The sequence below is a fragment of the Pipistrellus kuhlii genome, unplaced genomic scaffold, assembly GCF_014108245.1.
Source record: "Pipistrellus kuhlii isolate mPipKuh1 unplaced genomic scaffold, mPipKuh1.p scaffold_m20_p_3, whole genome shotgun sequence".
In the NCBI taxonomy this organism is placed as follows: domain Eukaryota; kingdom Metazoa; phylum Chordata; class Mammalia; order Chiroptera; family Vespertilionidae; genus Pipistrellus; species Pipistrellus kuhlii.
The window spans coordinates 166,147,084-166,172,176 of record NW_023425529.1 but is presented as its reverse complement, the minus strand read 5'-3'; the positions used below and the strand labels follow the sequence as shown (position 1 = coordinate 166,172,176).

The window sequence follows — 25,093 nt, the reverse complement described above, 5'->3', positions numbered from 1 at the left end:
ACTTACCAAATTTTTTTCAACTATAATATGCATTTCTATATAATTAAAGAAATCTGTAGGTGACTGAAAAAAAAATCCACATGCAAGTTAAAGAATTACTTAAATATATTAGTATTTGTCACTATGTCATGAATTCACTATTGAAGAATCCAAATTTATATATACATAAATAGAACCAAAACTAGGTATTAGGGAATCGTTTTCAGAATATTTTCTTGTCACCTCATAAACCATTTAATTTACTCAGAAAGTAACCTTACTTTCCATTCTCTATATTCTCATTGGTTTTGAGCTATTTATATTATTTGCTTTCCTGAAAAAAATAAATCAACAAAACCCTTCCATTGACTCCCATTACAAAAGGTGTGATTTTTTTTACAGTTATTAGCTTAAATTATGCTATTATCCAGTGCTATGTAGTATGGTTTTATCTATGATGCTGAAAGTATATGGAGCATTTCCCTGTTTAGAGGGATGATATTTTAAATCACTACAGAAAAAGGTGAGCAGCAGATTCAAAATGAGCAACTCTCAAACTGCACCATAGATACCTCAAAATGAGTTTCAGGGTATGATGTTATCCACACAAATCATAATGCTTAAGTTAGGCAAAAATGTAAAGCTTGATGGGATTTGAATTCTGTCTTATTATTTATATGACTTATACTCTGTCTAAGAAATAATTATCTTTATGATTATTGTTACATAAAGATAACCTAGGAAGAATGCACTAGGGAAAACTTGTAAGACAGCTTTGTGAACTCGTTAAGACTATAGTGTCAATAACTCAAAATATCTTGTTTCTAGAATAGCATAACTTCAAACACTGGACAGATCTCTAGAAGCAGAAAAGGAGAATAAAATTTCAGAAATTGAGGAAATTTTTATATTTATTTTAATGTATACAGATTTTCTTTTCTTTTTTTCTGTATACAGGTGTGCACCTTTTGTCTGTTTTATTTCTAAAGGGTAAATACCATTAAAATAAAGAAAACACAATGGCATTGTTTTATATTTCTACAATCACTCTTGGTTTTGGTTCATTAGAAGTTAACATCAGACACAACTGACTGAGACCACACACACATGGGCAGCAGCCACAACAGCAAGGCTTGCCTTTTGTACAAAGTTTATATACAATATATTGTACATAATATATATATTATGTACACAGACACAAGGACTCATATGTGCCCAAGTAGGGGACAAGCGCGGCTTTAGCACTGGGATGGAGCCCACAGGAGAGGCACATGGGAAGTAGTGTAGAGTAGCAGCCTCTCCACAATCTTCCTGGACCAAAGGAAGAACCTGGGAGGAAGGACAACTAACTCTACAAAAGAAGATGAAAAATACTGGAAAGGTACCCCATCTTTTGCTAAACTTCTGAATGCCCCTAAGACATCCAAAATACCTGGCATTTCACATTAAAGTTTAAAACCATCCCATATTAGTAAAACTATTTTCTTTAACATATTGAATTGGAGAATAAGAACTATAGGATTTAGTAGAGATTTAAAAAATGATGATTACAGTAATTTAAATAAAAAAGAAAAGTTGAGAAAGATCAGTAAGACAAAATTAGGCTGACTTGAGCACCCTTTTTGCCCACTATTTCTTGGTCTAACCTTGGAGATTTCAGATTTTGTTTTTAAAAATGCAGATGAAATCCCCTTATGGTCTAATTGTTTGTTGTTGTGTTTTTTTTTCTCATTTCCATTAAAAACTAAGCACCAAATATGGCATGATAGTTTGCTTATAAGACTCAATCTTTTCATTAAAGTACCTAGATAAAGAAATAACACCACTTTGCTGGAGGATAAAAATAAACACAAATTAATTGAGATAAACTATGTAAAAATAGATTGAAGGATCCAAAACCATTTCTTTGTTTTAACCAAGATGTATTAGTTGTCTAACATTCCCTGAAGTAATTCTTATTCATTTTCTCTTTGAGATTTGGATCAATTATACTTAGTACTATATTTATTCGTTTAATGAACAATAAACCTGTAGAGTAAAGATACAGTCTATTTTAGCCAAATATATTTAAAACAAGGGTACATAAAAGAATGCCAGGAAATGTGTCTGTTAAAGGGTGAGCAGGTCCAAACAACCTCAAAAGCCATTTTATATAGTAAGAGAATGTGATTATATAAGGGGGAAAATGCTTAGCTAAGTATTATGTAAAAACTAGAGGCCCAGTTTATGAATTTTTGCATGGGGAGGGTCCCTCGGTCTGGTCAGCGATCAGCCCTTGTCCAGTCCCAATTGGGAAGATTGGGGCTGCTGACTAGGGAGAGGGATCGTGGGAGGTTGGTGGCTGACAGGGTGGTGGGCAGAGGGATTGTGGAAGGTTGGTCTGCCACAGGAGTTTGGCTCTGGGAGCACACTGAGCACCAGGGGGAAGCTTTTGCAATGAGCATGTGCCCCCTGGTAGTCAGTGTGCATCATAGTGACTGGTCAACTGGTCCTTTGGTCATAAGGGCTGCTTAGGCTTTTATATATATATACAGTATATAGATGGTAATGGGCTGAATCCTTTCCTCCATTGGGGCAAGACAGAAATATCTCTTTTCACCTATTTAACATTATACTGGAGGTGCTAGCCAGAACAATTAGGCTATTTAAAGAAATGAAAATTATCCTAATTTTATCCTAATTAAGGATAATTTTACCCTAATTAAAAAGGGAAAACATAAACTATCTTTATTCAAGTTGACATGACTTTATAAATAGAAAATCAGAGTCCAATTAAAAAGCTAATAAACAATTTCAATAAATTTCTAGAAGACAAAATCAGTACACAATGTCAATAATTTCCTAACACTAATAATGAGAAGTACAAATTTGAAAAAAAAAATTAATGTGCAATAGCATTCAAATAATAAAACTTTTAAAAATAAATTTAACAAAATAAGTTTACTTGAAGACTGAACGATGCAAAACAATGCAGAAAAAATATTAAAGAAAATCTAAAAAAACAAAAAGCGATTCAATATTAATAGATAGAAATAGTTAATATTCTTCAATGGCAATATTTCTCAGAGGAATCTACAGAATTAATACAATACCAGGTGGCATTTTGAGAAAATTAAAATAAATTTTAAAATTTATTTGGAATTTCATAGTAACAAAAATAGCCAGAACAATAACTAAAAAGAAGAATGCACACTTACTGATTCCAAAAATTGCTTCAAAGCTATAATAGTAAAAAAAAAAAAGGTGTGGTTCACAAAATGCAAGTTTCCCAAATTGCTATTACAAGATCAAGCAGAATCACTAAAACTTATGAAAGAAATATACAAATAAATTTTGTAACCCTTGTGAGATGGTTAATTTATCTATCACTTGACCTTGCCACATGCATAGGTATATGCATGTACACACACACACACACACACACACACACACACACACACTCACACACACACACACTCACACACACACAAAATAGTTTTGGAAAATTATCAAACTTAAAAAAAAAATTATCAACTGTAACTGCATATCAGAGAGGGTTGAAAATCAAACTCAGAATCTCATTCTTTGAGTAGATTAGTTACAGCACAAATTGAATTTCCAACATCACATGGTATCTGCTGTTAAAGTGAGGGTATTAATGTGGAAAAAAATGAGATCCTGAAAATTGGAATGGGGACATATGGGAAGACTGATGAATCTGTGGTTACTGAACTCCTAAAGTCTGGAGTCTTCTTTGCCAGTAGAAGCAGCTTTTCCATCCTTGCATAAGGAAATTAACCCTGCATCTTGAGGAAAATGTGATGGCTGCCCCCGAGGCAGCTGTCTTAGAAGAAGACCCTAGTGATTCTCCTTAGCAAATATCTTCAATATTAATGTAAATGTCATTTGTATTTGTTATATCAAAATTTTGACATAATGAATATGGAGAAAGGAGTGTACCTGCAGACAATGAAGGTCTAGATCATAGGGTGGAAAAGCAGTGCCACTAACAGTGAAAAATAACAATTTATAGTTCTGTAAATTTGAATGACTAGTTTTAAGACTTACACATAAGTCACAAGGTTTCTGGCACATCTAGCACATCTATCTATATATCAATAATCTATCTATCATCTGTCTATCTATCATATTAACTAAAATAAATAATTTGTCAGAAAAATATTGTTTTTATTGATGAATAGTAATAGTCATACAGTTACTTAAATGATCACCTACCTTTATACTTTGTATTTTATAGGGAAAGTCTCTTGGCTGGATACCCTCCTCAGCATATAAAAAAGCAGCTGTATTCTTATGATTTACTTGATAAATCACATGTTCAAAACCAACTGAAGGTTCCAAGGGCTCAATTCCATAACTTACATTTTCAAACTGTAGTAAGCCCCTACAAATTTCAAAACAGATTTTTAAAAAGTACATAAAATGCCATTTAGTCAAGTTTTAATTTAATAGCCTGTAGATAATTTTCAGTCTTAGTCTTAAGTGGTAAAGTGGGGGAAATTTCCCAAGTATCCACAAACTTACTGAGTGGCACTGAATAGTAACGCAATTGGTATTAGCATAGTTATTGATATTTCATGGTCTCTCTATATATTAAAAATCTTAATTCAGAATAAAGGTAGGAGGGATTACAAGAATTTTCATATTATTCTTTTCCAGAGACAGTTTTCCACAAAAAGGCATGGCTCACATTAGAACCCCTGAAAATAATTTAAAATTTTTTTAAAGTTACTTCTGAAATAATACTCCATTTTCTTATTATAAAATTATATATCCCAACCTGAGTCCAGTACATGTGCTAAGGATCACCATAGAATTTGGATACTCTTCAATATACCCTTGGTAGTAGCAAAAATTCTGAAAAACAAAAGATAAAATACATATGTCTCTATTAGACTAACTCATGTTACAGGTATATTTTCAAATATTTAAACCAAATGTTAATTTGTGCATATGTATCAAATGTTTATTGTTTCTAAAATATATTTAAAGGATTATTAGATGAACATTTGGCTCAATTATCCAAATATGTTCCCACAGATCCAAAAAAATTAGTACATTTTCATATTTTTCCTGTCATAAATTAAATATGACATTCTTGGTCATTAGGTAATAATCTTCCAAAACTTATTTTTTATATTCTATTGAGTTAATTCTGCAAAACCAAATAAAATGAATCAAAACATTTTTTCTTTTCAAAATTATTTGAGTGTAAAAACAGAGTAGCTTTCATTGGATCAACTCCCTCACCAATTACAAATATAATTTCTGGAAAAAATAATTTTAAAAATCCAACTACAAAGGCAGGCAGAAAAAAAGTGAGAGAAAGAATCAACACTGGAAAGAAAACATGGTATTTAGTTTGCATTTATAATGCTTTAATTTCAAAGTATTAGTAGATTCTCCACAGAAAACCTAGTAATGCAAATTGGGGTGGGGGAGGGGGGGAAGGAATTGGTAGGACAGGGCAAAGGTAAAAAGAAAAATGGCATTTCAGGCATGGGTAATTCATGCAATTTTATGAACACTTCTCTATTATTCTTTCAATAAATTATTAACAAGCCTGGCCAGCATGGCTCAGTGGTTGAGCATTGAATTTATCAGGGCACATGCCTTGGTTGCAGACTGAATCCCCAGTGTGGGGAATGCATGAGACAGAGATCAATGATTCTCTCTCATCATTGATGTTTCCATCTCTATCTCCTTCTCCCTTCCTCTCTGAAATCAATAAAAATATATTTAAAGAACTACAGATAGCCAAAACCAGTTTGGCTCAGTGGTAGAGCGTCGGTCTGCGGACTGAAAGGTCCTGGTTCGATTCCGGTCAAGGGCATGTACCTTGGTTGTGGGCACATCCTCAGAAGGAGGTGTGCAAAAGGCAGCTCGTTGATGTTTCTCTCTCACTGACATTTCTAGCTCTCTATCTCTCTCTCTTCCTCTCTGTGAAAATTCAATAAAATATATTTTTTAACAAAGAACTACAGATATTATACAATGAAGCTCCAAGTGTTCTAAATATATAAAAATTTAATACATTCCTAAATGTGGTTGCAATTCCATATATCAATATATTCACTAGGTCCCTGAAAATACTTCAGAAAAGTATTTGAATTCTTCTTTTCTTCCCTGATTTAGCTTTCCTAACATAAGTCATGCTTTTTCATTTGAACAACATAGGCAACCCATTGGCCACACAAGTACAAATGTACATCATCATTAAATAATAGCTTAAAAAACATTAGAATCATTTTGGGTTTGGATAATCATCTGTTTAATAAGGCTTACTGAATATACACATAAAAAATAAATGGTTAAATTTAAACCAAAACAAACACAATTTCAATTCTTTGTACTCCAGCAACAAGTGGACCCTAAGTAAGGTGATCACAGAAACTCAACTAAGGAAGGTAAAACAGACACTAAAATTCATACCTGAATCTGTTGTTCAAAAGGCTTCATATATCCTGTACCAGTGTAGCCATAAACTCTAAAACTAGGAGGTAAGAAAGTTCTGCAAAATAGAGAGTTTAATGAGAATTTTGTTTCCTAAGCTTTTATTTTTAAAAAATATATATTATTTTTGTTACTAGAGGCCCGGTGCACCAATTTGTGCACAGGTGGGGTCTCTAGGTCTGGCTAGTTGTCAGGGCCAATAGGGGCCAGGCCAAACAGTGCTGGCCAATCTGGACCTGCAGACCAGAGGGAGAAACAGGAAGGGAACTCAGGAGGTTGGTCATTGACCTCAAGGAGGGAATGATCCTAATTAAGACTAATTAAGACTAAAATAAAACTTTCAAAGTATCAAGAAAAGAAAAAAAAAAGACGTTACCTTTAAAGAAACACCAATAAGATTGATTGCTACTTCTCAATACCATGTTTCCCCGAAAATAAGACATCCTCCAAAATTAAGACCTACTTACAGGTTTTTTTCTGAGTGAAATATAAGGCATCCCCCCCAAAATAAGGCCTCCCTAGACTAAACATGAGAGATTTGGTCCACTGATTCTGAAAGAAATAGAGTCACAAGAAATTCACCAGGAAATTCAGGAATTGGATTGTTATGATGATGTTCCAGAAGATGATGACATGATTGTCATTGAATAAATGAGTAAATTCTTGATATTGTAGGGTTCAGTTTGTCTGGTTTGTGTTGACAACTACCTTACTACCGTGCCGTATACAGGTAATAAATTTTCTTTATTTTCATTTAACAATAAATGTGTACAGTATTCTTCTTCATGGAAAAATAAGACATCCCCTGAAAATAAGACCTAGCGCATCTTTGGGAGTAAAAATTAATATAAAACACTGTCTTATTTTCAGGGAAACAGGGTAGAAATGAAGAAAGCTAGAAGACAATGAAATGATAATTTTAAAGAATTAAGGTCATTTTTTAATTTATTTATTTAAATCTTTTTTTAAAAAAATATATTTTATTGATTTTGTTCAGAGAGGAAGAGAGAGATATAGAGTTAAAAACATTGATCAGCTGCCTCTTGCATACCCCCTACTGGGGATGTGCCCACAACCAAGGTACATGCCCTTGACCAGAATCGAACCTGGGACCCTTCAGTCCCCAAGTGATAGCTCTATCCATTGAGCCAAACCGGTTTCAGCTTAAAGTCATTTTTTAAAAAAGAGATACCTTAAAATTTGTTCCAGCAAACTAGAGGCCTGGTGCACAAAATTCATGCACATGGGAGGGAGGGTTGTCCCTCAGCCCTACATCCTCTCCAATCTTGTACCCTTTGGGGTATGTTCAACTGCCGGTTTAAGCCCACCTGTGGGATTGGGTGTAAACCAGCAGTCGGACATCCCTCTTACAATCCAGGACTGCTGGCTCCTAACCACTCACCTGCCTGTCTGCCTATTGAGCCTAACTGCTTCTCCCTGCCAGCCTAATCACCTCCTAACTGCTCCCCTGCCAGCCTGATTGATGCTTAACTGCTCCCAACTGCCTTCCCCTACTGGCCTGATCTTGCCCCAACTGCCCACCCTTGTCAACCTAATTGCCTGCAACTTCCTCTCCTGCTGGCCCAATCACTCTCAACTACCCTCCCCTGCTGGCCATCTTGGCAACCATCTTGTGGTAGCCATCTTGTGATGGTGTCATGTGAAGGCATTATGTGAGGGCAAGATGCCAACTAGGCTTTTATTATACAGGATATAAAATAATATTAGCTTTATAAAAAATAATAGTAATCTCTCATTGGGGTTTAAAAACGAGCAGGATTATGATACATTAAAAAAAATGATAGGTAGAAAAGGCAACTGGAATAAAAAAGTTAAATGATCACCATATCCAGTTTAGCTCAATGGAGTGTGTCAGCCTGCAGATCAAAGGGTCTTGGAGTGTGTCAGCTTGAAGACCAAAGGGTCCTGGGTTCAGTTCCCATCAAGGGCACATACCTTGGTTGCAGGCTCTTCCCCAGCCCCAGCCCTGGTCAGGGCTCATGCAGAAGGCAACCACAAATTCATATGTGTTTTTCTCACATTAATGTTTCTCTCTGTCTTTCCCTCTCTTCACTCTCTCTAAAAATCAATGGAAAAATATCCTCAGATGAGAATTAACAAATAAAACCAAATTTAAATGATTTAAGAATATAGGGTAATTGGTAAAAGTAAAAGGTTTTTTTTAGATAAAAACTCAGGCATTAACATCTTAATCTAGAGAAACTACTGAAAGAAGAGTAAAAGGATGTATAACAAAAAATTTAAGAGGGGAGACATGTTATAATATAAAAAATAAATTCATGAATGACTATATCATTATTAATTATATTACTATATATTCTATACTTTTTTATCATATAAGAAAGAGCTTAAGAAACCAACTATTATTACTGCATCATTTTTAATAATGCATTTTTATTTGTTTCAGGGAGGAAGGGAAAGGAAGGGAGAGAGAAAAACATTAATGATATGAGAGAATCATTATTCAGCTGCCTCCTGTATGTTTCCTACTGGGGATAGAGCCCGCAAACTGTGCATGTGCCCTAGATCAGAACTGAACCCAGGACCTTTCAGCCCACAGGCCCATGCTCTATATACTTAGCAAAACTGATTAGGGCTATTACTCCATTTATATTCAGCTCTTCTTATATTTCTAAGCAGTTATACTTTACATATTTCACAACATATTAACATTCAATAAATAGTGTGCTTGTGATACTGGTAATTATTTATAGGATGTTTAAGCTGACCACTGGCTCACTCTCATGGACATCACTTGGCATTCCAAAATAGTGGCTGACTGTAAGATTCTATCTGGATTTTCCCAATATATCTCTTGCAAAAATGCAGCATTTTTTTTTTCCTTAGGAAGAAGTAATTTTGAGTCTTCCTTCAAATTGATACCATCCATTTTATATAAAACAACATTTTCCAAGCTTTATAATGTATGAAAAAATTATGAATTCTAGAAATGGTACACCTCTCTCTCTCCCTCTCTCTCTCTCTCTCTCTCTCTCTCTCTCTCTCTCTCTCTCTCTCATATTGGTAACTAGAGGCCTGGTGCACAAAATTCATGCACAGGGCGGGGCAGGGGTTCTTTCAACCCCGCCAGCACCATCTTCAATCCAGGACTCCTTGGAATCCAGACCTAAACAGAGAATCAGACATCCCTTTCACAATCCTAGACTGCTGGTTCTAATTGCTCACCTGCCTGCTTGCCTGGTTATCCCTTCCTGCCCCCCTTGCCAGCTGAGTTGCCCCTAACTCCCCCCCTGTCAGCTTGATAGCCCCCAATTCCCCACCCCCTACCCCTCCCACTGACCTGGTCAAACCACACAGTCTGCTTGTTCAATCATTTGGTTGTTCCTCACTAACCCCCATGCTGGCCTGGTCACCCTATGCAGCCTGCTGTTTAGTCAGCCCTCACTAATCCCCCTGCAGGCCTGGTTTCAGGAAGCCATCTTGTGAGGGTGTAAGGGTCAATTTGCATATTGCCTCTTTATTATATAAAATGTCACTTACAGACTTCTGCCTATCATTATTTTTGAAAGATTATTCTTATCATTTAAAAAAAGACCATTAAAATGTTGATGTTTCTTTATTCCTTAGTATTTTGTGCTTATTTCCCCCAAATTTATTAGCTGGCATGGAATTGAATTTGGCTAATTACAATTACATTCTAAGTCTGTAAGACATTCTGACATTGTATGTAAACTCTAAAAAAATAAAAAATTATCACAATTCTTTTCATCTGAAAATCATCTATGTCCTTTCAAATAAAATTGAATATAAAGAAGCTAAAAAACAAGTCATCAAGTTTTGACAAAGATAGAAAATTATCAAAATTCATCCCCTATTAAACAACCTGGATAACCAAAACAGAAATCTGGTTCAACAGGAAGGGGAAAGGTGGGAGCTTACACTGTGGATTCAGGCTATTTAGTATATAAATTCAACATTTACTATATAAACTTTTAAGATTTTTAAAGGATAAAATAAAAGACAATGAAAAGCCAGTAACTTGAAACATTTACAAATGCAAAATAATGACATTCTGGATAAGTATAAATGACTAGAGACCCAGTTCATGAGAATCCTTCCTTCCCACAGCTGCTAGCACCAGCTTCCCTCTAGCACCTGGGACCCGGTCTTCCCTCACTACCTCAACTTCATCCAGAAAGTCATCTGGAAGGATGTCTGGTCTAATTAGCATATCATGCTTTTAATATTATGGAGTAGTGGCCCAGTGCACAAAATTCATGCACCGGGGGTGTGGAGCCCCTCAGCCTGGCTGCACCCTTTCCAATCTGGGATCCCTCTCACAATCCAGAACCATTGGCTCCTAAACACTACCCTGCCAGCCTAATGGGGCTAACTGCTCTCTCCTCCTGCCCTGATCCCCCTAACTGCCTAATTGCTCTCCCCTGCCAATTTGATCCCTCTAACTGCTCTCCCCTCCTGGCCTGATCTCCCTGCCTAACTGCACTCCCCTCCTGGCCTAAACCCCCTAACTGCCTTTGTGCTCTCCCTTCCTCTCTGTGCCTTCAGCACCAGGTCCCGCCCTCATCCTGATGCCCCCTCTACCCGGTGGTGAAGCAAGGCTGTACATGCCTTCACCAGGAAGGGCTACCCCCTGAGGCAGCCTCATGTCCCAGTGGTGTAAGTCCCCACCCCTGTCCCTGCCCACCAGCTCCTGAGTGTGCACAGCCTGGTTCGTGACTGTGACACTGTTAGGACTGATTAGCATATTACCTCTTTATTATATAAAGTAGAAAGTAGAGGCCCCTTGCAGGAAGATTCCTACAATAGGGCTTCCTGCTTTGGTCTTCTTCACTGCCCCACCTGCTTCCCTTCCTTCTCCCATCCCCCACCTCTTCCCTTCCTTCTCTGCCATCCCACTTGCTTGCTTCTCTGCAACTTCACTCCCTTCTGCAGTGTTTGGATTCTTTCTACGCTGTCTTCAGTCTTCACTCTGGTTTGGATATGCAAATTAACCACCATCTTGATTTGGGTTAATTTGCATACTCTCCCTGATTGGCTGGTGGGAGGGGCTTGTGGGCATAGTGAAGGATGGTCAGTTGGCATGTTTCACTTTTTTTAGGTAGGATGATTATAAATAGAACAAAGACAGGTAGTAAAATAACGTAGATCACCTACTTTTGCATCAGGTTCAGAGTATATGTTTTTCCATCAATTATAATGTTGTAAGACACCTAGTAGAAACGTATATTAAAAAAAAACAAAAACAAAAAACCACAAAGCAAAGTTAGAAGAATATTAAAAAGAAAAACTATCATTTTTATATTGTCAATAATTGCACTCTAAAATGCACTACTAACAATAAAAAGAAATATAATTTAATACTGATGCATTTCAATTTCTACATGCTGAAGTACATTGTTTTAACCATTTTCTTCTCTTAATATCTGAAAATTATTAATGTATCCTAATTTCTGAAAGATATTTCATTTGGGTAAATTACTCTTTAATGCAAATTTATTTAAAGCCAGGCAATTAAAGCTTTACTTTCATTGGATTCTCATCCCCATTGTTGACTTTGAGAATCTATCAGTGTACTACTTATTTCAACATAGATGATCTTTGATGTCTGGCTGTCTTTAAGATGTCTTCTTGGCTTTGGTATACTGATTTCACTGTCAAGATGTTACTTGATTTTTATATACTCTGTGATGCGGTACTTGATCTAAGGATTCTTTTAAAATTATTTCACAGTTAATATATGTTTAATTTCTTCAGGTTTTTTTTGTTTCTTTTTTTTTCTTCAGGAATTCCAATTATTCTACACTTGACCCACTAATTCTATTTTTTTCTTTTTTTTTTTTTTTCTTTCTTTCTTTTTTTTTTTTTTTTTTTTTTTTTTTCCCTAAAGCTATTTTTATGTTGAATCTACTTGAGTCTCTTCAGCTGTCTGGTCTACTGTTGATTCTTGATTTTTTTTATTTATTTATTTTTTACTTTCATATTAATTAACATCTAGAAGTTCCATTCAGTTATTTTTAAAAATAAACTAGCCTTCTTAAGTTGAATATTTTCTTCTATGGCTTTTTAAAAATATTTTTTTACTGATTTCAAAGAGGAAGGGGGAAGAGAGAAAGAGAGAGAGAGAGAGAGAGAGAGAGAGAGAGAGAGAGAGAGAGAGAGAGAAAAGAGAGAAACATCACTGATGAAAGACAATTGTTAGTTGGCTTTCCTCCTGTATGCCCCACATTAGGTATCCAGCCTGCAACCTGAGCATGTGATCTGACTGAGAATTGAAATATGACCTCTTGGTTCATAAGTTAACACTCAAACACTGATCATGCCAGCAGAGCTGATCTTTATTTATTAACTAGAGGCCCAGTGCACAAAATTCATGCATTGGGAGGGATGTCCCTCATGCCAGCCTGCACCCACTCCAATCTGGAATCCATCAAGGGATGTCCTGCATCCAGCCTGAACGGGCAGTCAGACATCCCTCTCATAGAACAGGACTTCTGGCTTTCAACTGCTCATTTACCTGCCTACCTGATTGCCCCTAATAACTTCTGCCTGCTAGCCTAATCACCCCTTAACCACTCCTTGCCAGCCTGATCAATGCCTAACTGCTACACTGACAGCCTGATTGCCCCTAACTGCCCTCCCCAGCCAGCCTGGTCACCCCTAACTGTCCTCCCCTTCAAGCCTGGTCCTCCCCAAGTGCCCTCCCCTGCTGACCATCTTGTGGTGACCATCGTTGAACAAATGGGGGTGGTCGTCTTGTGTGTTGGAGTGATGGTCAATTTGCATATTATTCTTTTATTAGATAGGATTTCTAGAGTCTTGGTGCACAAAATTCATGCATGGGGGTGTCCTCAGTCTGCACCCTCTCGCAATCTGGGACTGCTGGCTCCTAACTACTTGCCTGCCTACTTGCCTGATCACCCATAACCACTCACCTGCCGGCCTGATTGCCCTTAACTGCCTCTGCCTGCCTGCCTAATCACCCCTAACCACTCTGCATGCCTTCCTGATTGCCTCTAACCACTTGCCTGACTGCCAGGTCACCCCTAACTGCTTGCCTGCCTGCATGATCACCATAACCATCTCTGCCTTGGCCCCACACCTGGGACCCATGCTTCTCTCCTCAGGCTGGCTATAGGCACCCAGGATCTAGAGCAACACCACCTTGGCCCCCAGCTGCAGGCACCTGGGCCCCAGCTTTATTAGGAAGAACATCCAGAATGATGTCTGGAACATGTCCAGTCTATCCAGTCAAGTTAGCATATTATCCTTCTGTTAGTATAGATAATACTTATAAACATACTCTGTTTCATATTATTTGTAACATTTGTTGGATCAATAAGCCTTATTGATTAAAAAAAAACTACTAATCCCTTACTATGTATTCAGTACTGTTCTAAACATGAGAGAGAGACATTAACAAAATAGTTAAATTTTGCTCCTCATGAATTTGACAGGTACAGAAAAATTATTTTTTCTGCCAATATTATTTTATTTTATTTATATTTAATCTAGTAATTATTGGTGTAAGATATTGCCCTCTTAATACATCTGTGTATGTTTTCTAATTTAACCAAACAATAACATATATTTTTGTATAAAAATAAAACTTGTAAAATACTGCTAAATGTCTTCACCTCCTTTTCTATGAAAGAGAAATTTAATGTCTACTTTAATTAAATTAAAATATATATTTCTTTAAAAATAGTATATTGAATATTTTAAGCTTGTATTATCTCCATTAGGGTGACAAGTGGGTAGTTGTTAAGAAATATTTGCACTCAATTTACCAGAACATTTATGACTCAACTAGAAAGAAAATTAAGGTTGGGTGCATCAAAAAAAACAACAACACTTTTTACTGTTTTAGAAATGATTCTAGAAATTAGTAAAAGAGATATAAAGCTAATTATTTCAAAGAAAAAGACATTGGTCCCAAAATAACTAAGATGGCATAAAAGACCAACCTTAATGATGAACATATTTGCAATAAAAATTTTTTTAAATCATCACATAGCACTTCATTAAATCAAAAGATCGTCATCCCACGTAAGGAATCCTTAGGCTTACTTAACAGCAACAATTTCCTCCAAATTTAGCCTGGTGAAAGAGTAAGGAAAGAACCTCTAGATGGATCAGGTCAATGATTATTCAAACACTCAAGGAGGAAACAAATTTAGAAGATAGGATTTGGGACTTTTGATAATAAGCATCACTGCACAATATGTCTATGAAACATTATTAACCTAGGCTCATTTTCAAAAGTTTTTTTTTTTTTAGTCAAGAAAAATTGGGTATAAATATAAAATTTATCAAGAGTGCATGGATAAAATATGCCAGATTTACTTCTCAAGAATGAAATAGTCGCATTGTTTTTAGATTCTGAAGAAAGATTAGTGCTTAATTACATTTGATTCAACTCCATCTTTTGTGGTTGACCGTTTTTTCTCTGGAATTATAATTTGCACAGGTAGCAGTTCAGAATCTGTAAGATGTAAAATGTTTTGTTAGAGCAACACACATTGCCTCATAGCTCCTCCTCTAAAGTCAGCATAGTCTGTACACTCCACATATTTTGACTATCTTTTTTCAATAATTGACCCTCAATCTGCGCTCTTTCTGGAGTTACAAGACTTTGTAAAGAGGAAAAGGTTTACTGCGATAGGAATACTGACTTGTGGGCCGTTCATGGTAATTCTGGGGCAATAGGAGCAAGCATTCTCAGTACATATAAACTTGAGTCCTTTTGACCTTCCAGTGACAATGTCCAGGGGTATAAAATGCAGAGTGGTTTATAATACACTGAACCCTGAGGCATTCACTCAAACCTTGCATGGCATCTCCCCCGCCCCCCACCCCCCCCCCCCCCCAAAACCTTTTCCCCACCCCTATGGTCCCAATTACGAGTGGGAAAGCCCCCTGGCGAACAATGTGGATGTTGTCTGGGGAAGGTGGCAAGGTGGGAATGGTCCGGTGCTCGCAGAGTGGGAGCCCCCACAACAGACCTCTTTCCCAGAGACAGCCAGCCTCTCAGAGGAAGCCCAGAGGAAAGCTGACATTCCTGACAGGTCGGAGGGGCTGGCGGAGGGGAGAGTGTACTTACTATTACTGTCTGTCTGGAGCCCGAGGAGCCCGAGGAGCAGAAACAGAAACCTCAGCATGGCTAGATGTCCCGTATCCCAGCCCCAGTAACGGCAGTTGCCTGGGCCAAAGGCCGTTGGAGGCACGAGGAGAACCCTGCAGAGCATAGATGGGTGGGTGGGTGGGAAGGGAACGCGCAGTGAGCTGTGGAATGCGGGCAGTTTTGGCCCCTGAATCTATGCAGTAGGAGGGTTTGACTCATTTCTAAGCCTCTTTGGGGCAAAACAAACGAACAAAAAAATAACAAACAAAAACACAGCGGAATCACTTCCAGATGGTAGAAACAGCTAATGAACAGGAAGATTCATATATACTTCTTAAGAGAACTGAAGTTATACATACATATATTATTTTTCACAAATCACAGGCACATAATTCCACTAATATTCAAGTGAATAAATAGGTGTAGTTAGCACCTACATAGATTAAGAAATGAAATGTAGAGCCACCAATGCCCCCAAATTGTCCTCTGACAATCATTACTTCTAACAGAATAGATTGAGTTTGTGTGCTTTGGAACTCCATGTGAATGGAAGAAATTGCCATGTACTCTTTAATGTTTGAGTTCTTTCATTATAATGATTCTAATTTCCAAACATGTTGTACCTAGCAATAGTGTTTGTTTGTTTTGTTGGCACTATTGCACATTGAATGAATATAGCACCGTGTGTTTTTCCATTTCATTGTTAAAATATGGCTCACGTATAGCTGTGGCTATTAAAAATCATAGTTGGTTATTTTCTTTCTTATAATTCTCATATGGTGAGCATATGAATTTTTGTTGAGAGTATTACTAAAGTGAAGTTGCCTGATCACAGACTGTGATCTTAATGGCTACTTCCAAAGTGTTTTTACCTGCTGAGAATTACACTTTACCTCAATGTGTGTAGTGTGTTTTTTTTGTGTGTTTTTTTCGTTTCATTTTATTCTTGCTGGTGGACCTATAGATGTCCTGCATTTTGGTTTTAATTTGCATTTCATCATTTTTAATTAAGTAAATTTTTAATTATTAAGTTAACAATAACAGTTTATTGACCATTTACATAGCTTCTTTTGTACATGCCTAATGAGATGTTGGTCCATTTTTAAATTAAGTGGCCTTGTCTCTTTCTTATTATATGTAAAAGCTAGTAATGTGGTCTACATATGATTCCTTTGTTAAACATAATAATTGCATATATCTTCTAGACCAAAGCCTATTTTTATAGATACATATTTATATTCAGATATTTACCTTTTTATCAATTTGCTGGAATTTTTATATGTATCCTGCCATGGATATTGAATTTTATAAATTGAAATGACCATACAGTTTTCTCCATTTTCTGTTAATATTGTGAATTAAAGTTGTTGTTTTTCCAGTGTTGAAACAAACTTGTATTTCTGGAATATACCTTATTTGGTTATGTTGTATTATCCTGTCTGAATTTTTCTGGATTGATTTAGCAGCATTTTGTTTAGATTTTTACATCAATATACATAAGAAATATTTGTCTATAATTTTTATTGACATGTATTGTCAAAATTTGTATCAAAAAGATGATGGCTTCATAAAAAATTGAGAAGAATTATCCTTTTATTTATTCTTTGAAAGTTAGTATGATTTGACTAATTTTTTCTTTATGTTTCTTATAATTTAGAAATGGAGCAATTTAGACTAAGAATTTTCTCTTTGAGAGTGTTGGATTTATTTTTACTTATGAATACAATTTTTAAAAGGTAGTCAGATACTCTTTTTCATTGTGATGAAATGTGTACATTTCTTTAACTAGTTAGATGTATTGGTCAGTTATTCATAATTTCCTTCCTTCCTTCACCATCCATTTGATTTCTTTCTTTTTTTTTTTAATATACTTTATTGATTTTTTTACAGAGAGGAAGGGAGAGAGATAGAGAGCCAGAAACGTCGATGAGAAAGAAACATTGACCAGCTGCCTCTTGCACATCCCCTACCGGGAATGTGCCCGCAGCCAACATACATGTCCTTGACCGGAATCGAACCCGGGACCCTTCAGTCCGCAGACCGATGCTCTACCACTGAGCCAAACCGGTTTCGGCACCATCCATTTGATTTCTGTGGAACCTTTTGATTTCTGTGAAATCAGTAGAGACAGTCCATTTTTAAAATTCTCAATGTTGATAATTTTGTAAGGTTTTTATACACGATCAGTAATTTTTGGAGTTTTCATTTTTATCCTATCTAATAAATGAGTAATATGCAAATTAATCATCACTCCACTACACCCACCAACCACACCCACCAGCCACACCCACAAGCCATGCCCACCAGCCAATCAGGAGAAAATATGCAAATAAACCCAAGCAAGATGGCTATGGCCACAGAGAGCAAAAGGGAGGCTTGGGTTTCCCTTGGGAGCCAAGCTTTCCACACACCTGATGGGCCCAGGCCTCTGCTTAAGGCTACAAAGTTTCAATTCTAGAAGATACATAAATACCAACAGAAATGGCTGCGGTGACATAGTAAGCAGAAGGCTTGGCTCCACTCCAGGCTACAAAGTTTCAATTGTAGAAGATAAATAAATCCCAGATACCAGGGCCTCTGCTTGGGTTGCCAGGGGGTGTGGCCAGTCTGAAAACCACCACAGGCAACCTCGACCAGGCCGCCCCATGCTCCAAGGGATCCCAACCCTGATCCAGTGGCAGAAATCAATCATTGTCTCACTAATAGAAAGATGTAAAAGGCTGGTCAACCTTGAAGCTCTGAAAAGTCAGAGCCAACCACTCCCTATCTAATTGAGACAATGGTAACTGAGTCAAATTCCCCATCTTGTAATCATGTAAATCCTTACTGATATGATAATCCACTTATTACCTGCCTAAGGGCTATGGATGTCTCCCAAACCTGCTTAAGGGTAATGGGTGTGTCCCATAGCCTCAATAAAAGGGATAGCAAGGCCAGACTTCTGGAGGAGAAGGTATTTTTTGCCTAAGAGCGAAGGAGGAATAATACACAGAGAAAAAGTGTGGGAAAAGGTAAGGGAAATTCACCACACTCAAAAGCCCACAGCCAGCTGCAGAGTTGCGAATGAGGAAAAATTAGGTTATAAATATAAAGTAAATTTTATTATAGAATTTTGGTTTGTATGCTTAAAGAATGTGGTTTCTTGTTCAAATTAAAATCTTAGTTTGTATTTGGAACTTAAAATTTGTAATAAGAAATGAAACTCCACTGCTGAAACTGCCTCTGCTGCAGAGAAATTCAAAGGTGGCAGGAGAAGGCAAGGCTATCTGCTCTCCTGCAATGAGATTACTTAGAGTTTTCTTTTAAAATTATAAAAGAACTCTCAGGGAAATGCTGATCTTGGCCAAATTGGGTGCTAGTTATTACTTCAGAAAGCAAAAAAGAAAGAAAAAATTTGAGATCTGTCTTTATCTATTAAGCATGAAAAAAATGTGTGGCCAAATCTGTTGCTGAAACTTCCCACGAAGTAAGCGAGATGTGGGGAAAGGGAGAGACATGTGACAATCCAGTATGGAAGCCCACTCTCCCAGTGTGCTAAGGAATGTGGTAATTCGCATTTGAATGGCTAAAAACTTCCTCCAAAGTCCTGTGGAAAAAATTTTGTTTTTGGAAGTTTGCTTAATTATATAAATAAAAAAGCAAAGTTTAAATTTGCCTAATAAAAATCTAGAGGATAGAATTGAAGCTCTTAATTGATTGTCTTGTATTTTTTCTTAGAAATGTAAAGTGTTATTAATATAGGACATGCAAAATATATTTGACTTGCCAGATTTAAAAATTCAAATTAAATGGGGAGAAATTATATAGTTAAAGTGTGTTTTCTCTAATAATTAAAAATTCAAAATAAATTGCTTATTATTGGTCTAATTAAAAAAGATTAATTCTGTGATCTCAACCAAAAACTTTCTATGCAAAAACTAGTCTAAATCTAATTGATACCTTAAGATAATATTACAAGGGCCGAAACCAGTTTGGCTCAGTGGATAGAGCGTTGGCCTGTGGACTGAAAGGTCCCAGGTTCGATTCCAGTCAAGGGCATGTACCTTGGTTGCGCACACATCCCCAGTAGGAGGTGTGCAAGAGGCAGCTGATTGATTATTCTCTCTCAGTGATGTTTCTAACTCTCTATCCCTCTCTCTTCCTCTCTGTAAAAAAAAATCAATAAAATATATTTTTTAAAAATAATATTAAAAGGTATTATAATATTTAAATCATATATGCATATAGATATTTGTTTGATGGTTTTTTCCTGTTAAAATTTCAAGGCCTTAACAGAGATAATTATTGGAAAGCTCCAAGGGCCTGGAGTAATACAACAAATTTATTCTCTCTTCTTTATTTTTCTTTTTTCTATAAACCTTTATTGTTCATATTATTACAAAAGTTCCTCATTTTTTCCCCCTCCACCAGGTTCCTACCCCACTCTCTGCCCTTTCCCCACCTCCCCTTGTCCTCATCCATAGGTGCACAGTTTATGTTCATTCTCTTCCCGCACTCCCTACTCCTCTTTTCCCTGAGAATCATCAGTCCACTCCTGTTGCATACCACTGATTCTATTATATTCAACAGTTAAAATTGTTCATCAGGTTTTTTAATTCCCGTGTTGTTGTTTTTTATTGGCTTCCAAAGGGGAGTTTAAGGTCAAAAGGAGTTTCGGATGTGCCCAGATCCTAGTCATCAAAATCTGGGTAAGCTCCTTATTTTTTTGGTACAAGATTTAGCATATCGAGACCTGGGGGAGTCCAGATCCTATTTGTTCCTCATTCCAAGCACATGGATTAAGAAATCAGTATTGATACGAGGATTCTGCCAGTGCCCTTGGGCTCAGCTGATAAGAATTAAAAGAATGCCCAAATGCCTTCTCGGGCGGTTCTTTACATCTCACCCTTTTTTACTAATTAAAATAAAATTTAAACATCAATAATAGGGCTCTAAAATTAAAAACAATTGCAAACAATGCCAATGCAAAAACTAAACCACATACATGTTATTTTCAAAACCTGAATGTCAAGAGCAAAACTCTGGCTATTAAATAATAACAACAATGCCAATGCAAAACAACAAAATGAGAAATCAGAATTATGGTCACATTATTATTTTTAGCTACTAAATGAGTCTTTTTTGTTGCTGGTGTAGATTTACTCAGAGTCCTTGGATTTGCTGCACAAGACTTTGCAGAAGACTGGAAGCTAATAGATGCTAGCATGAGCAGGAACGTGATTAAAGACGTAGCTTCCATTTTAGTCTTTAATTTCTTCAGATGACTCCATGTTGGCACCTCAGTCCCTTGTGTAGCCTTCAGTTTTCTTCTCCCATTTTGCTGTCATCTGGGCAACTCTCAGTCCTTTTGGGTGAAGGGACACAGGAGCTTCTCTGAGTCCATTGTGATGACAGATCTAACACTCTGGTACCCGAACTGGCTGCATTGCTCCTTCTTTCCTTTCATTTTGAACCCAGGGTTTGACCCCACAACACTCCAGGCCTGGCTGCTCCGGGCCTGGCTGCTGCTGCTCCAGGCCTGGCTGCTGCTCCCAGCCTGGCTGCTCCGGGCCTGGCTGCTGCTGCTCCAGGCCTGGATGCTGCTCCTGGCATGGCTACTCTGGGCTTGGCTACTGCTGCTCCGGGCCTGGCTGCTCCGGGCCTGGCTGCTCCAGGCTTATTCTCTCTTCTTAAAGGAAATCTTTTTAAAACAGATCTAATATACTTGAAATTATATGGAAAGCCTTATCAAATAAAAATTAATAAATATACTTTTAGATATTTTATAAGGTTTATAGTCATGTATTGTTACTGACAAAAAAAGGAAAATAAGTTAATAACTCAAATAAGATATCAACCTTTTTAGGAGCGGTCACTGCTCAGTCTCGTCACCCTCATGCTAATCCTATACAATGGAAAAAAGATAGACATGTATGGATGGATCAGTGGCCATTAACCAAGGAAAAATTAAGTCAGAACCTTCCAATAGTCCTTAGAATATGCCTATATTTATTCTACAATGTCATAATTTTTTATATTTTATGACAACATGTTGTACAACTATTTCAAACAAACTTAAAAATCTATTTTTTTTTTTTAATGTCTGGTAGCAATTTAAAAGGACATGAAAGATTTAATCCCTTCCATTGTGTGGAAAGCCTCACTGGGAAGGTATTTGAGCATTCTACAGTATATTGGCCCTTCTTGCCTTATTTGCAAAGAGGGACCCTCTCCGCACAATCCAATTGCCCACAGCTGTTGCTTGGGTTTTCAGTTTATGCTGAGGTTGAAGTCTCATGGTGACTGGCACCATGGATCTGTCTCTCACACAATAGTGTGAGCTGGGCCTTCCCTGGAGAAGAAACCTGGGTTCCCCAAGATATAAATGCCAAGGCCCTGCCAGCAGGTGAGGGGATCCCAAGGCAGGTACTGGGCTTGGAGGCCATAGGGGCATAGGCTACCAAGGAGACAGAACTGATATTTTGTATTGTTGTTTTGTTTTGTTTTGGAATCTATGTCATTCGTTTCTGCTCTGATCTTTATTATGTCCTTCCTTCTGCTCACTGTGGACTTTTCTTGTTGCTCTCTTTCTAATTCTGTGAGTTATTGAGTTAGATGATTTATTACCATTTTTTCTTTCTTTTTTTTTTTTTGTTTGTTTGTTTGTTTTGTTTTCTTAGGTAGGCCTGCAGAGCTATAAACTTCCCTCTTAGTACTGCTTTCATGGTGTCCCATAGCATTTACATTGTTGTGTTATTATTATCATTAGTCTCCAGGATGTTTTTAATTTCTTCTTTGATTTCATTGATCACCCAATTATTGTTTAATAGCATGCTATCCAGCTTCTAAGTGTTTGAGTTTTTTGAAATGTTTTTATTATAGTTTTTATTATAATATTTCTAATATTATGCCATTGTGGTCTGAGAAAATGCTTGATATGATTTCATTCTTTTTGAATTTGGGGACCTTGCTTGTGACCCAATATGTGGTCTATTTTTGAAAATGTCCAATGTGGTCAGCAGATGATTGGATCAAAAAACTATGGTACATCTACACAATGGAATACTATGCTGCCATAAAAAAGAAGGAATTCTCATCATTTACAGCAACCTGGATGGAATTGGAGAATATCATGCTGAGTGAAATAAGCCAGTCAATGAAAGAGAAACACCACATGACCTCACTCATTTATGGATAATAAAAAACATTATAAACTGATGAACCAAAAGATAGATATAGATACAATAAAGCAACAAGCAGACTGTCAAATTGCAGCAGGTAGGGTAGGGAGATCTGGGGGAGATAACAGATCAACTGAAGGACTTGTATACATGCATATAAGTACAACCAATGGACACAAAACTCTGGGGAAGGAGGGTATATATGGGGGGGGGGGGCAATGTTAAAATATGTACACAGATAATAATTTAGTAAAAAAAAAATGTCCAATGTGCATTTGAGAAGAATGTATATTCCATTGCATTGGGGTGAAATGCTCTGAAGATATCAATTAGATCCATTTGATCTAGTGCATCATTTAGAATTGCTGTTTCTTTGCTGATTTTTGGTTTAGTGGATTTATCCAGTGATGTCAGTGGTGTATTAAAGTCTCCTACTATGATTGTATTATTGTCAATTTCTCCCTGGATATCTTCCAGGAGATTTTTTATGTATTTGGGTGCTCCTGCATTGGGTGCATATATGTTTATAAGAGTTATTTCTTCTTGCTGAATTGCTCCCTTTAGTATTATGTAGTGGCCTTCTTTATCTCTTGTTATGGCCTTTACTTTGAGGTCTATTTTATCAGATATAAAGATCGCAACCCCAGCTTTTTTCTCATTTCAATTTGCCTGAAAAATATTTTTCGATCCTTTCACTCTCAGTCTGTGTGAATTCTTTGCTTTGAGGTAGGTCTCTTGTAGACAGCAAATATATGGGTCATGTTTTCTTATCCATTCAGCTACCCTATGTCTTTTGATTGGTGCATTTAATCCATTTACATTTAATGTTATTGAAACATACATGTTTGTTGACATATTTTTCCTTGCTGTTTGTGTTTCTTTTTAACTTTCTCTTCTTTTTACAGCAGTTCCTTTAGCATTTTTTGCATTGCTGGCTTGGTAGTGATCAACTCTCTTAGCCCTTTTTTGTCTGTGAAACTCCTGATTCCCCCTTCAATTTTGAATGATAGTCTTGCTGAGTATACTATTCTTGGATTCATTGTCTTGCTTTGCATCACTTTGTATATTTCATTCCATTCCCTTCTGGCTTGGTATGTTTCTGTTGAGAAATTAATTGATATTCTTATAGGAGATCCCTTGTAGGTAACTTTCTGTTTCACTCTGGCAGCCTTTAAGATTCTTACTTTGTCATTAGTGTTCGCCAGTTTAATTATGATATGTCTTGGAGTCAGTCTTTTTTGGTTCAACTTGTTTCAGACTCTATGTGCTTCTTGCACTTGCATAGTTTTTTTTTTGTTTTTTTTTCTTGCCAATATCAGGGAAGTTTTCTGTCATTATTTCTTCCAAGACATTTTCTATTCCTTGCTTTTCTTCTTCTCCTTCTTGTATCCCTATTATTTTAATGTTGTTTCTTTTTGAGTTGTCCCAAAGCTCTCTTAGGCTCTCCTCTTCTTTTTTAAGTCTTTTTTTCCAGTTGCTGCTGTGTTTGTGTGTTTTTTCCTACCGTGTCTTCTAATTCACTGATGTGGTCCTCAGCCTCTTCTAGTCTATTGTTTAAGCCTTCCAATGTGTTTTTTATTGCAGCTATGTCATTCTTCATCTCCTCTTGGTTTATTTTCATATCAGTGACATTTTCATTCAGCTCCTTGTAGTTCTCTTTAAGTTGTGTGTATTTGTCATCCATCCGTTTAAACATCCTTATAACAAATACTCTGAATTCTTTCTCAGTTAAGTTGCTAGCCTCAAGTTCATTTAACTCCCTTTCTGGTGACTCCTCTTTATCTTTCCTTTGGGGATTTCCTTTTTGTCTCCCCATGTATTCCTGTAATGTTTTGTTTTGGTTTTTTTTCATTTTTTATTAAGGTATTATATGTGTACATATCTTATCATTGCCTCCCCCACCCCACTCCCATACATGCCTTCACCCCCCAGAGTTTTGTGTCCATTGGTTATGCTTATATGCATGCACACAAGTCTTTTGGTTGATCTCTTATCTCCCCCACCTCTTCCTAATCTTCCCACTGTAATTTGATATTTTGTTAGATACTTACTGTCTCTGTATCATTTTGTTCAGCAGTTTATAATTTTCTTTATTATCCATAAATGAGAGAGATTATGTGGTATTTTTCTTTCATTGACTGGCTTATTGCACTTAGCATAATGTTTTCCAATTCCATCGAGGTGGCTGCAAATGATAAGAATTCCTTCTTTTTTATGCCAGCATAGTATTCCATTGTGTAGAAGTACCATAGTTTTTGGATCCAATCATCTGCTGATGGGCACCTAGGCTATTTCCAAATCCTAGCTATTGTAAATTGTGCTGCTATGAACATAGGGGCGCATAAAACCCTTTCTGATTGGTGTTTCTAGTTTCTTG

General features: G+C 36.7%; 1 protein-coding gene across 1 annotated transcript in view; it reads right to left on the bottom strand.

Moving 5' to 3' along the window:
• Positions 1-15,593, bottom strand: part of ADAM2 (ADAM metallopeptidase domain 2) — a 59,599-nt gene extending 44,006 nt beyond the window's left edge. Inside the window, exons 1-6 of the mRNA XM_036457137.1 lie at positions 15,438-15,593; positions 11,590-11,645; positions 6,412-6,490; positions 4,760-4,836; positions 4,195-4,363; positions 7-63 (exon numbers count right to left, since the gene is read on the bottom strand). Coding sequence (XP_036313030.1) covers positions 7-63; positions 4,195-4,363; positions 4,760-4,836; positions 6,412-6,490; positions 11,590-11,645; positions 15,438-15,593 — 594 coding nt within the window. The remainder of the gene's footprint in view (positions 1-6; positions 64-4,194; positions 4,364-4,759; positions 4,837-6,411; positions 6,491-11,589; positions 11,646-15,437) is intronic.
• Positions 15,594-25,093: the final 9,500 nt, after the last annotated feature.